This window comes from Salvelinus namaycush, unplaced genomic scaffold (assembly GCF_016432855.1).
Source record: "Salvelinus namaycush isolate Seneca unplaced genomic scaffold, SaNama_1.0 Scaffold123, whole genome shotgun sequence".
Classification (NCBI taxonomy): Eukaryota; Metazoa; Chordata; class Actinopteri; order Salmoniformes; family Salmonidae; genus Salvelinus; species Salvelinus namaycush.
Genome location: NW_024057931.1, coordinates 255,684 through 270,068, shown reverse-complemented (window position 1 = coordinate 270,068; position 14,385 = coordinate 255,684). Strand labels below are relative to the sequence as shown.

The following is a 14,385-nucleotide window of genomic DNA, read 5'->3' as shown; positions in this document are numbered from 1 at the left end:
AAGGTGTAGGTTCTACCTAGTCTATATAGATGTAATATCTGCTCTCTGACCCCTGGTCAAGGTGTAGGTTCTACCTAGTCTATATAGATGTAATATCTGCTCTCTGACCCCTGGTCAAGGTGTAGGTTCTACCTAGTCTATATAGATGTAATATCTGCTCTCTGACCCCTGGTCAAGGTGTAGGTTCTACCTAGTCTATATAGATGTAATATCTGCTCTCTGACCCCTGGTCAAGGTGTAGGTTCTACCTAGTTACATAGATGTAATATCTGCTCTCTGACCCCTGGTCAAGGTGTAGGTTCTACCTAGTCTACATAGATGTAATATCTGCTCTCTGACCCCTGGTCAAGGTGTAGGCTCTGCCTAGTCTATATAGATGTAATATCTGCTCTCTGACCCCTGGTCAAGGTGTAGGTTCTACCTAGTCTATATAGATGTAATATCTGCTCTCTGACCCCTGGTCAAGGTCAATACTCTGGTCAATACTCCTCTCCTCTGTTTCAACAACAAAACAAAAACTATTACAGTCGCTGGGACGAAGAGTGACACTTTTTCCACAAAAGTTCACGAATATAAACACAAAAATATAAACACAATATGCAACAATTTCAATGATTTTATTGAGTTACAATTCTTATGAGGAAATCAGTCAATTGAAATAAATAAATTAGGCCCTAATCTATGGATTTCACATGACTGGGCAGGGGCGCAGCCATTGGTGGGCCTAGGAAGGCATAGGCCCACCCACTTGGGAGCCAGGCCCAGCCAATCAGAATTTATTTTTCAACACAAATGGGCTTTATTACAGACAGAAATACTCCTAAGTTTCATTAGCTATCCGGGTGGCTGGTTTCAGACGATCCCGCAGGTGAAGAATGAGGGCTGGCGTGGACTAAAACAGGGAGGGACTAAGTAATGCTCATTTCTGTTTTCCGTTGTAATATATTTTTAAAATGTTTTCCATTGCATGCCCTAATGAATAGGACCCAGGAGTATTATCACCACAGATCTGTTCACAGCTTGATGATGCCTGCCACTATGGAGCTGTAGACCTGGCCAGTCATTGGTGTGTAACTCTGATTTCTCTCCTGTAGGATGTACAGAGGGTCTGTGATGCTGGCCGGGTCGAAACCTTCCTCCACTAACCTCACCTTCATCTGCTTGAAGGTCCCCGTCACCTCCAACGCATTCTGGATGGGGGTGGAGAGACAGAGAGACACAGAAAGAAAGAAAGAAAGAAAGAAAGAAAGAAAGAAAGAAAGAAAGAAAGAAAGAAAGAAAGAAAGAAAGAAAGAAAGAAAGAAAGAGGGGGCGTAGAGAGACATACAGGCTTTTAGCTCAGTGGACTATTCACTATTCATCTCCAAGGATTTGTCTGCCATTGAAATCCTTGGGCGGTCCCGCCTAAGCGTTTCTTCTGGTCGAAACAGTAAAAATGTATTTTTAAATACCTTTTTGGGATGGAAAAACATTTCAGTGTAAACTTAAATGACTAAAATATATTTTTTAATAATATAATCTTTGAGAACCAAAATAAAAGCTAGACAGTCAGGGAGAATAGAATATTACAAAAACAATGAATTTAGCATTATAGATTAGTTTTATTTTTACATTTAAGCATTATTTAACGAGGCAAGTCAGTTAAGAACAAATTCTTATTTACAATGAGGGCCTACCCCGGCCAAACCCGGACAACACTGGGCCAATTGTGCGCCCCCCTATGAGACTCCCAATCACGGCCGGATGTGATACAGCCTGGATAGTATAGATTTTTTTTTTTTTAGGTTGAACAAAAGAACACAGCATTAAACATGGCTAAATGCCTAGAATTGCAGGAAATTAGCTTTAAAACTGCAAAAAACTTGTTTGAGCTCCATTGAGACATGTGTAGAATTGTAGGAAATTTGCTTCAAAGCGCAAATATTTCTCTACATCACCAAGATGGGGGCCTCTAAAATTGTCTCTAAAATGCAGCCACACCGACGGGCTGATCGTGCTCCCTGCCACGTCCACCACTTAAGTCCATTTTTGATCCAGATAACCCCCTGATCTCATAACCACAAAAAGAGTCCACGCACTCCGATATGCTCCCACATGGCGTTTTTCAACCCGTAGGTTGAAACAAAAGCAAACATTTTTTGATTCTACTTTAAAATAAATAATAACATGAATTGTCTACAATTAATGATGTAATATAAGGAAGAAAGACTTTTGAATAGTTACCTGGATGCGTATGAAGCGGGGCCGTGCATACGCCGGTAGGTAGCTGGCTACGTGGCTGAACGTTTTGTTGCCATCAAACTGTTCTCCCCCCTTCACCGTGACGGCAGCCATTCCTATCCTCCCCTCGTTGCCTTGGAGACAGAATACAACAATCCCTCATTCCAACAACTAAACAATCAGAATGCATCATACTGTGACACGGAACCCAAACCGGCTGCACATGCGCAATTGTGCGCTATCGTGCATAAATTCATTTTGTCCCCCTACACCAAACGCGATCACGACACGCAGGTTAAAATATCAAAACAAACTCTGAACCAATGACATTAATTTTGGGACAGGTCGAAAAACATTAAACATGTATGGCAATTTAGCTAGTTAGCTTGCACTTGCTAGCTAATTTGTCCTATTTAGTTAGCTTGCTGTTGCTAGCTAATTTGTCCTGGGATATAAACATTGAGTTGTTATTTTACCTGAAATGCACAAGGTCCTCTACTTCGACAATTAATCCACACATAAAACGGCCAACCGAATCGTTTCTAGTCATCTCTCCTCCTTCCAGGCTTTTTCATCTTTGAACTTATATGGTGATCGGCATCTACACTTTCATAATATTACCACGACAACCGGCAAATCAGTTCGTCTTTCAATCACCCACGTGGGTATAACCAATGAGGAGATGGCACGTGGGTACCTGCTTCTATAAACCAATGAGGAGATGGGAGAGGCAGGACTTGCAGCACGATCTGCGTCAGAAATAGAAAGGACTTCTATTTTAGCCCTTGGCATCGCAGAAGCTCGTTGGCGCGCGGGAGCAGTGTGGGAGCAATAATTGAATAACATGGATTTCTAAATTTATTTTGCAACGCTCGCGCACGTGACGTGTCCTGACTGGTCAGCACGTGACACTTTCTGTAATTTAAAGTTCCAGTCCTTGAAAACTTGACATGCAAAACATTTTGGGACTGTATCAACTGTGGACTAATGAAAACAATACCAAAAGAGAGTTTTTAGGGGGGGAATTTTCCTTTCACTTTTAACAAGAAGTTAAGTTTCAAATGATGATCATGTGATGAGTGGAACTGTACTTTTTATACCAGCTCGCTTGCTGTGGGAAACATTGTTGTAGTTAATCTTTAGATCACTGGTTACTTTCTAGTGCTGAATGTGAAAAAGATGTTTGCAATGGAAAGCAATAGGTGAACATTTCAATTGGGAAATGCTTATAGTAATGGTTGTGTTTTTCTATTCTTATGATTGGGACCTATTGGTTAATTATGTCAGAGTGAATGGACTGCTTACCCTGTAAAACCCTCTACAGTCTAAGCCCTGTCTAAGCCGGGGGGGGGGGGGGGGGGGGGGGTTCTACTAAGCTTTATGGAATTGTTTTAAGAAGGTCATACCGAGGATAATTTCAATATTTTATTTTGAATTTTAAGACCCCTTGAAGTATGAAAAAAAAGATAGAAAAAACTGATTTGATGTAAAAATGAATTTGTCCTTACTGCTATTAGCCCATAGAAACACATTGAATAACAAGTTTGTTCTGAAGTGCCTGTCCTATTGGTCTGACAAACACCGCTCTAGCTCAGTCACCTTTCACTGCAGATGCTGAAGTGCGACATCGGCGGATGTGGTGGATTGAGGCGCCAATGCAAGATATCTCTAGTTTAAACTGACAAGATTATTATGGGGATTATTGTACTACTTAATTTGATTTTAAGGTAAAGGTTAGGGTTCCCTGCTACTTGGATTAAGGTTAGGGTTAGATTTACCTGGTACTTGGATTAAGGTTAGGGTTAGATTTACCTGGTACTTGGATTAAGGTTAGGGTTAGATTTACATGGTACTTGGATTAAGATTTAATTTATCTGGTACTTGGATTAAGGTTACGGTTAGATTTATCTGGTACTTGGATTAAGGTTACGGTTAGATTTATCTGGTACTTGAATTAAAGTTAGGGTTAGATTTACCTGGTACTTGGATTAAGGTTAGGGTTATATTTACCTGGTACCTGGATTAAGGTTAGGGTTAGAATTACCTGGTACTTGGATTAAGGTTAGGGTTAGATTTACCTGGTACTTGGATTAAGGTTAGGGTTAGATTTACCTGGTACTTGGATTAAGGTTAGGGTTAGATTTACCTGGTACTTGGAATTAAGGTTAGGGTTAGATTTACCTGGTACTTGGATTAAGGTTAGGGTTAGATTTACCTGGTACCTGAACACCGTAGACATTTGCCTCTTGGACAAAGTCTATCAGGTTGAGGATGTCAGCTACTTCAGTTGTGGCCACATTCTCTCCCTTCCACCTGTAGGGATCAAAACAACTAAATATAATATAATATATTATCTCCCTTCCTAGGGGTCAAAACAACTAAATACAGTATAATATAATATAATATATTCTCTCCCTTCCACCTGTAGGGGTCAATACAACTCAACTAAATATAATATATTCTCTCCCTTCCACCTGTAGGGGTCAATACAACTCAACTAAATATAATATATTCTCTCCCTTCCACCTGTAGGGGTCAATACAACTCAACTAAATATAATATAATATGGTTCCATATATTTGGAATGCCATACTGTAGGTCAGAATATGTACCTGAATGTATCTCCGACTCGATCCTGAAAGTAAATAAAGTTGTCCCGGCCTATCTTCAGCAGGTCTCCACTGTTAAAGTACAGATCTCCTTTCTGAAACACGTCTCTCAGTCTCTTCTTCTCTGTCTGCTGGCTGTTAGCGTATCCAACAAAAGGAGTGATGTTTGTGATCTTGGACACCAACAGTCCTGTCTCACCTTCAGGAAGACAAAACACACACACACACACACACACACACACACACACACACACACACACACACACACACACACACACACACACACACACACACACACACACCATAATGTATACCCACACCAACAGTCCTGTCTCACCTTCAAGAAGACAAACACACACACACACACACACACACACACACACACACACACACACACACACACACACACACACACACACACACACACACACACACACACACACACACACACACACACACACACACACACACACACAATAATGTATACCCACACCAACAGTCCTGTCTCACCTTCAGGAAGACAAACACACACACACACCATAATGTATACCTACACCAACAGTCCTGTCTCACCTTCAGGAAGACAAACACACACACACACCATAATGTATACCTACACCAACAGTCCTGTCTCACCTTCAGGAAGACAAACACACACACACACACACACACACACACACACACACACACACACACACACACACACACACACACACACACACACACACCATAATGTATACTCACACCAACACACACACATGAATAGCATAATGTACATTGAGATGTGTGTGATTTTCAGGTCATTATTGTACACCAGAATGTGTCCACAATAACCTCCCTGGTTAAATAAAGGCCTATACTAACACACCTATGAAAGAGCATCTCACCTTTAAGAGCTTCTACACACAGTCCGGTAGAGTCTCTGATTGGTTCATCTCTCTCTGTGTCGTATTTAATCAGAGCATAAGGAAACAGCTTCTATAAGAGACAGGAGAGACACCATGATCAGAACATAGTGAAACAGCTTCTATAAGAGAGACAGGAGAGACACTATGATCAGAACATAGTGAAACAGCTTCTATAAGAGAGACACCATGATCAGAACATAGTGAAACAGCTTCTATAAGAGAGACAGGAGAGACACCATGATCAGAACATAGTGAAACAGCTTCTATAAGAGAGACACCATGATCAGAACATAGTGAAACAGCTTCTATAAGAGAGACACTATGATCAGAACATAGTGAAACAGCTTCTATAAGAGACAGGAGAGACACCATGATCAGAACATAGTGAAACAGCTTCTATAAGAGAGACAGGAGAGACACCATGATCAGAACATAGTGAAACAGCTTCTATAAGAGAGACAGGAGAGACACCATGATCAGAACATAGTGAAACAGCTTCTATAAGAGAGACACCATGATCAGAACATAGTGAAACAGCTTCTATTAGAGAGACAGGAGAGACACCATGATCAGAACATAGTGAAACAGCTTCTATAAGAGAGACACCATGATCAGAACATAGTGAAACAGCTTCTATTAGAGAGACAGGAGAGACACCATGATCAGAACATAGTGAAACAGCTTCTATAGGAGAGACAGGAGAGACACCATGATCAGAACATAGTGAAACAGCTTCTATAAGAGAGACACCATGATCAGAACATAGTGAAACAGCTTCTATAAGAGAGACAGGAGAGACACCATGATCAGAACATAGTGAAACAGCTTCTATAAGAGAGACACCATGATCAGAACATAGTGAAACAGCTTCTATAAGAGAGACAGGAGAGACACCATGATCAGAACATAGTGAAACAGCTTCTATAAGAGAGACAGGAGAGACACCATGATCAGAACATAGTGAAACAGCTTCTATAAGAGAGACAGGAGAGACACCATGATCAGAACATAGTGAAACAGCTTCTATAAGAGAGACAGGAGAGACACCATGATCAGAACATAGTGAAACAGCTTCTATAAGAGAGACAGGAGAGACACCATGATCAGAACATAGTGAAATAGCTTCTATAAGAGAGACACCATGATCAGAACATAGTGAAACAGCTTCTATAAGAGAGACACCATGATCAGAACATAGTGAACAGCTTCTATAAGAGAGACAGGAGAGACACCATGATCAGAACATAGTGAAACAGCTTCTATAAGAGAGACACCATGATCAGAACATAGTGAAACAGCTTCTATAAGAGAGACAGGAGAGACACTATGATCAGAACATAGTGAAACAGCTTCTATAAGAGAGACAGGAGAGACACCATGATCAGGACATAGTGAAACAGCTTCTATAAGAGAGACACCCATGATCAGAACATAGTGAAACAGCTTCTATAAGAGAGACAGGAGAGACACCATGATCAGAACATAGTGAAACAGCTTCTATAAGAGAGACAGGAGAGACACCATGATCAGGACATAGTGAAACAGCTTCTATAAGAGAGACAGGAGAGACACCATGATCAGAACATAGTGAAACAGCTTCTATAAGAGAGACAGGAGAGACACCATGATCAGAACATAGTGAAACAGCTTCTATAAGAGAGACAGGAGAGACACCATGATCAGGACATAGTGAAACAGCTTCTATAAGAGAGACACCATGATCAGAACATAGTGAAACAGCTTCTATAAGAGAGACAGGAGAGACACCATGATCAGGACATAGTGAAACAGCTTCTATAAGAGAGACACTATGATCAGAACATAGTGAAACAGCTTCTATAAGAGAGACACTATATGATCAGAACATAGTGAAACAGCTTCTATAAGAGAGACAGGAGAAACACCATGATCAGAACATAGTGAAACAGCTTCTATAAGAGACACCATGATCAGAACAAGTGAAACAGCTTCTATAAGAGAGACACCATGATCAGAACATAGTGAAAAGCTTCTATAAGAGAGACACCATGATCAGAACATAGTGAAACAGCTTCTATAAGAGAGACACCATGATCAGAACATAGTGAAACAGCTTCTATAAGAGAGACACCATGATCAAACATAGTGAAACAGCTTCATAAGAGAGACACCATGATCAGAACATAGTGAAACAGCTTCTATAAGAGAGACACCATGATCAGAACATAGTGAAACAGCTTCTATAGAGAGATTATGATCAGACATAGTGAAACGCTTTATAAGAGAGCACCATGATCAGAACATAGTGAAACAGCTTCTATAGAGAGACAGGAGAGACCCATGATCAGAACATAGTGAAACAGCTTCTATAGAGAAGAGGACACCATGATCAGAACATAGTGAAACAGCTTCTATAAGAAAGTTGTCACCTTGTTTGTTTTGAAACCATCATACAACTCAAACATCACAGATGTGAGCGAAACCAAACCAACGTCAATACATTCAACTAGTCAGACAGGAAACCAACGTCAGTACATTCAGCTAGTCAGACAGGAAACCAACGTCAGTACATTCAACTAGTCAGACAGGAAACCAACGTCAGTACATTCAGCTAGTCAGACAGGAAACCAACGTCAATACATTCAACTAGTCAGACAGGAAACCAACGTCAGTACCTTCAACTAGTAGACAGGAAACCAACGAGTACATTCAGCTAGTCAGACAGGAAACCAACGTCAGTACATCAGCTAGTCAGACAGGAAACCACGTCAGTACATTCAGCTAGTCAGACAGGAAACCAACGTCAATACATTCAACTAGTCAGACAGGAAACCAACGTCAATCACTTCAACTAGTCAGACAGGAAACCAACGTCAATACATTCAACTAGTCAGACAGGAAACCAACGTCAATACATTCAACTAGTCAGACAGGAAACCAACGTCAATACATTCAGCTAGTCAGACAGGAAACCAACGTCAATATATTCAACTAGTCAGACAGGAAACCAACGTCAATACATTCAGCTAGTCAGACAGGAAACCAACGTCAATACATTCAGCTAGTCAGACAGGAAACCAAGTCAGTACATTCAGCTAGTCAGACAGGAAACCAACGTCATACATTCAACTAGTCAGACAGGAACAAGTCAGACATCAACTAGTCAGACAGGAACACTCAATACATTCAACTAGACGGAAACCACGTCAGACATTCAGTAGTCAGACAGGAAACCAACATCAATACATTCAGCTAGTCAGACAGGAAACCAACGTCAGTACATTCAGCTAGTCAGACAGGAAACCAACGTCAGTACATTAACTAGTCAGACAGGAGGAAACCAACGTCAATACATTCAGCTAGTCAGACGGAAACCAACGCAATAATTCAGCTAGTCAGACAGGAAACCAACGTCAGTACATTCAGCTAGTCAGACAGGAAACCAACGTCAATACATTCAGCTAGTCAGACAGGAAACCAACGTCAATACATTCAACTATCAGACAGGAAACCAACATCAATACTAGCTAGTCAGACAGGAAACCAACGTCAATACATTCAACTAGTCAGACAGGAAACCAAATCAATACATTCAACTAGTCAGACAGGAAACCAACGTCATACATTCAACTAGTCAGACAGGAAACCAACCTCAATACATTCAACTAGTCAGACAGGAAACCAACGTCAGTACATTCAGCTAGTCAGACAGGAAACCAACGTCAATACATTCAGCTAGTCAGACAGGAAACCAACATCAATACATTCAGCTAGTCAGACAGGAAACCAATCAGACATTCAGCTAGCAGACAGGAAACAACATCAATACATTCAGCTAGTCAGACAGGAAACCAACGTCAGTACATTCAGCTGTCAGACAGGAAACCAACGTAATACATTCAGCTAGTCAGACAGGAAACCAACGTCAATCATTCAACTAGTCAGACAGGAAACAACGTCAATACATTCAGCTAGTCAGACAGGAAACCAACGTCAGTACATTCAACTAGTCAGACAGGAAACCAAGTCGTCTACATTCAGCTAGTCAGACAGGAAATGGAACAATATACTTTCACAGAATAGGTTTTGTGTGTGCGTGTGTGTGTGTGTGTGTGTGTGTGTGTGTGTGTGTGTGTGGTGTGGTGTGTGTGTGTGTGTGTGTGTGTGTGTGTGTGTGTGTGTGTGTGTGGTGTGTGGTGTGTGTGTGTGTGTGTGTGTGCGCGCATCTACAGGGACGTGGTGGACCTGATGACTGTTATTATTCCAGTCAGCGGTGGACCTGATGCCTTTTCTTATTCTAGTCAGTCATGACCCCCATCATGATCTGAGAACTCCACTTCTTACTAATGTTACACTTTGTAAACCATTCTGATGCAGTGGTAACGTCTGTCATTCTCTGTGTTTTATGCCGTTTAGTTTCTTCTTGTTTTAATGTTGCCAATTATTGTTTATTTAAGGTTTGCCATGTATTTCCACCTCAGAATGACCTTACATTATCTCTATTCCTTCTGTGTTGAATCAGAACAATGGGTCTTTTAGCATGGAATATGTGCTCACAAAAAGGTGATGGCGTGGGCTTTGTTGTGTGGCTATCATGCTATTGTAAACATGATCAATGTGCGTTCTGCCCTGGAGTCCCTCGCCACAGACAGACACACATTGGGAGAGAGAGGCGGGGCGTTCCAACAATTAGGTGCGCTTTGAGATGTGGAAACTATGATTTCCCCTCATTTTGTCATTCTGTCAAAAATAATGTTAAACTGAATAAAAAACTACGTTTCCCACTCAAGTGGTTGAATAAAAAAAATGACTATAGTATGTGCCTGTTAAGTGCCAAATAAAGTAACAGGGTTGACGGTAACAGGTTTGAACATTTCATCTTAAATCAGCCATGATTCCCATTTTGACAAGAGAAATGGAAGCTTGTTGTGTGGAACAGGGAGGGGCAATTGAATGCAAGCTTCACAAACAAATGACGATAATTGTTAAAACATTTTAGCCTGTCTAGTTATGGGTAACAGAGTTGACGTGAGGAGTAACAGGGTTGAGTGTTGGGTACAGGGTTGACGTGTTGGTAGGGTTGACGGTGGGAACAGGGTTGACGTGTTGGGTAACAGGTTGACTGTGGGTAACAGGTGACGGTTGGGTAACAGGTTGACGTGTGTGAGTAACAGGGTTGACGTGTTGGGTAACAGAGTTGACGTGTTGGGTAACAGGGTTGACGTGTTGGATAACAGAGTTGACGTGAGGAGTAACAGGGTTGACGTGTGAGGAGTAACAGGGTTGATGTTTGGGAACAGGTTTGAGGTGGGTAACAGAGTTGCGTGAGGAGTAACAGGGTTGGCATGTTGGGTAACAGGGTTGATGTGTTGGGTAACAGAGTTGACGTGAGGAGTAACAGGGTTGGCGTGCTGGGTAACAGGGTTGACGTGAGGAGTAACAGGGTTGATATGTTGGGTAACAGGGTGACGTGTTGGGTAACAGAGTTGATGTTTGGGTAACAGAGTTGACGTGAGGAGTAACAGAGTTGACGTGAGGAGTAACAGGGTTGACGTGTTGGGTAACAGGGTGACGTGTTGGTAACAGGGTTGACGTGTTGGGTAACAGGTTGACGTGTTGAGTAACAGAGGACGGTGTTGGTAACGGTTCGTGTTGAGTAACAGGGTTGACGTGAGGAGTACAGGGTGTACGGTTGGGTAACAGGGTTGACGGTTGGGTAACAGAGTTGACGTGTTGGGTAACATGGTTGACGTGTTGAGAACATAGTTGACGTGTTGGATAACAGGGTTGACGTGTTGAGTAACAGGGTTGACGTGTTAGTAACAGGGTTGAACGTGAGGAGTAACAGGGTGACGTGTTGGGTACAGGGTTGACGTGTTGAGTAACAGGGTTGACGTGTTGGGTAACAGGGTTGACGTGTTGGGTAACAGGGTTGACGTGTGGGTAACAGGGTTGAGTGTGGGTAACAGGGTTGACGTGTTGAGTAACAGGGTTGACGTGTTGGGAACAGAGTTGACGTGTTGGGTAACAGGGTTGACGTGTTGATACAGAGTTGACGTGAGGAGTAACGGGTTGACGTGAGAGAGTAAAGGGTTGATGTTTGGGTAACAGGGTTTGAGTGTTGGGTAACAGAGTTGACGTGAGGAGTAACAGGGTTGGCATGTTGGGAACAGGGTTGATGTGTTGGGTAACAGAGTTGACGTGAGGAGTAACAGGGTGGCGTGCTGGGTAACAGGGTTGACGTGAGGAGTAACAGGGTTGATATGTTGGGTAACAGGGTTGACGTGTTGGGTAACAGAGTTGATGTTTGGGTAACAGAGTTGACGTGAGGAGTAACAGAGTTGACGTGAGGGAACAGAGGTGAGTGTTGGGAACAGGGTTGACGTGTGGGGTAACAGGGTTGATGTGTTGGGTAACGGGTTGACGTGTTGAGTAACAGAGTTGACGGTTTGAGTAACAGGGTTGACGTGTTGAGTAACAGGGTTGACGTGAGGAGTAACAGGGTTTGACGTGTTGGGTAACAGGGTTGACGTGTTGGGTAACGAGTTGACGTGTTGGGTAACATGGTTGACGTGTTGAGTAACATAGTTGACGTGTTGGATAACAGGGTTGACGTGTTGAGTAACAGGGTTGACGTGTGAGTAACAGGGTTGACGTGAGGAGTTAACAGGGTTGACGTGTTGGGTAACAGGGTTGACGTGTGAGTAACAGGGTTGACGTGAGGAGTAACAGGGTTGACGTGTTGGGTAACAGGTTGACGTGTTGGGTAACAGGTTGACGTGTTGGTAACAGGTTGAGTGTGAGTAACATAGTTGAGGTTTGGATAACAGGGTTGACGTGTTGGTTAACAGGGTTGACGTGTTGGGTAACAGAGTTGACGTGTTGGGTAACATGGTTGACGTGTTGGGTACAGGGTCGACGTGTTAGGTAACAGGGTTGGTCGTGTTGAGTAACAGAGTTGACGTGTTGGGTAACAGGGTTGACGTGTTAGGTAACAGGGTTGACGTGTTGGGTAACAGAGTTGACGTGTTGGGTAACAGGGTTGACGTGTTGAGTAACAGGTTGACGTGTTGAGTAACATAGTGACGTGTTGAGTAAACAGAGTTGATGTGTTGGGTAACAGCGTTGACGTGTTGGGTAACAGGGTTGACGTGTTGAGTAATAGGGTTTTTGTGTTGGGTAACAGAGTTGACATGAGGAGTAACAGGGTTGACGTGTTGGGTAACAGGGTTGACGTGTTGGGTAACAGGGTTGACGTGTTGGGTAACAGAGTTGACGTGTTGGGTAACATGGTTGACGTGTTGAGTAACAGGGTTTGTGTGTTGAGTAACAGGGTTGACGTGTTGGGTAACAGGGTCGACGTGTTGAGTAACAGGGTTTGTGTGTTGAGTAACAGGGTTGACGTGTTGGGTAACAGGGTCGACGTGTTGAGTAACAGGGTCGACGTGTTGAGTAACAGGGTCGACGTGTTGAGTAACAGGGTTTGAGTGTTGAGTAACAGGGTTGACGTGTGAGTAACAGGGTCGACGTGTGAGTAACAGGGTTTGTGTGTTGGAGTAACAGGGTCGAAGTGTTGGTAAAAGGGTTGACGTGTGGATAACAGGGTTGACTGTGTGGGTAACAGAGTTGACATGAGGAGTAACAGGGTTGACGTGAGGAGTAACAGGGTTGACGTGTGGGTAGCAGGTTTGAGTGTTGGGTAACAGAGTTGACTGAGGAGTAACAGTGGTTGGGGTTGGGTAACAGGGTTGACGTGAGGAGTAACAGGTTGACGGGTTGTGGTAACAGAGTTGACGTGTTGGATAACAGGGTTGACGTGTTGGTAACAGAGTTGACGTGTGGGTAACATGGTTGACGTGTTGAGTAACATAGTTGACGTGTTGGATAACAGATTGACGTGTTGGTTAACAGGGTTGACGTGTTGGGTAACAGGTTTGACGGTTTGAGTAACATAGTTGACTGGTGGATAAAAGAGTTGACGTGTTGGTTAACAGGGTACACGTGTTGGGTAACAGAGTTGACGTGTTGGGTAACAGGGTTGAGTGTTGGGTACAGAGTGACATGAGAGTAACAACGTTGAGGGTTGACGTGTGGGTAACAGGGTTGACGTGTTGGGTTAAACAGGGTCGACGTGTTGATAACAGGGTTTGTGTGTTGAGTAACAGGGTTGACGTGTTGAGTACAGGGTTGTGTGTTGTGGTAACAGGTTGACTGAGGAGATAACATGGTTTGACGTGTTGGGTAACAGGTTAACGTGTTGGGTAACAGGGTTGACGTGTTGAGTAACAGGGTTTGGTGTTGGGTAACAGAGTTGACATGAGGAGTAACAGGGTTGACGTGTTGGGTAACAGGGTTGATGTGTTGGGTAACAGGGTTGACGTGTTGGATAACAGGGTTGACATGTTGGGTAACAGGGTTGACGTGTTGAGTAACAGAGTTGATGTGTTGGGTAACAGGGTTGACGTGTTGGGGTAACAGGGTTGACGTGTTGAGTAACAGGGTTTGTGTGTTGGGTAACAGAGTTGACATGAGGAGTAACAGGGGTGACGTGTTGGGTAACAGGGTTGACGTGAGGGAGTAACAGGGTTGACGTGTTGGGTAACAGGGTTTGAGTGTGGGTAACAGGTGAGTGTTGGGAACAGGGTTGACGTGTTGGGTAACATGGTTGA

At 43.0% G+C, this 14,385-nt stretch overlaps 1 protein-coding gene across 1 annotated transcript in view; it reads right to left on the bottom strand.

The window, feature by feature from the left end:
• Positions 1-809: 809 nt before the first annotated feature.
• The window catches only part of LOC120036178 (very long-chain acyl-CoA synthetase-like), a 17,519-nt gene continuing 3,943 nt past the window's right edge, over positions 810-14,385 (bottom strand). The window contains exons 3-7 of the mRNA XM_038982653.1: positions 5,717-5,807; positions 4,833-5,028; positions 4,436-4,533; positions 2,224-2,354; positions 810-1,190 (exon numbers count right to left, since the gene is read on the bottom strand). Of these exons, the coding sequence (XP_038838581.1) occupies positions 1,014-1,190; positions 2,224-2,354; positions 4,436-4,533; positions 4,833-5,028; positions 5,717-5,807 (693 nt within the window). The 3' untranslated portion in view covers positions 810-1,013. The remainder of the gene's footprint in view (positions 1,191-2,223; positions 2,355-4,435; positions 4,534-4,832; positions 5,029-5,716; positions 5,808-14,385) is intronic.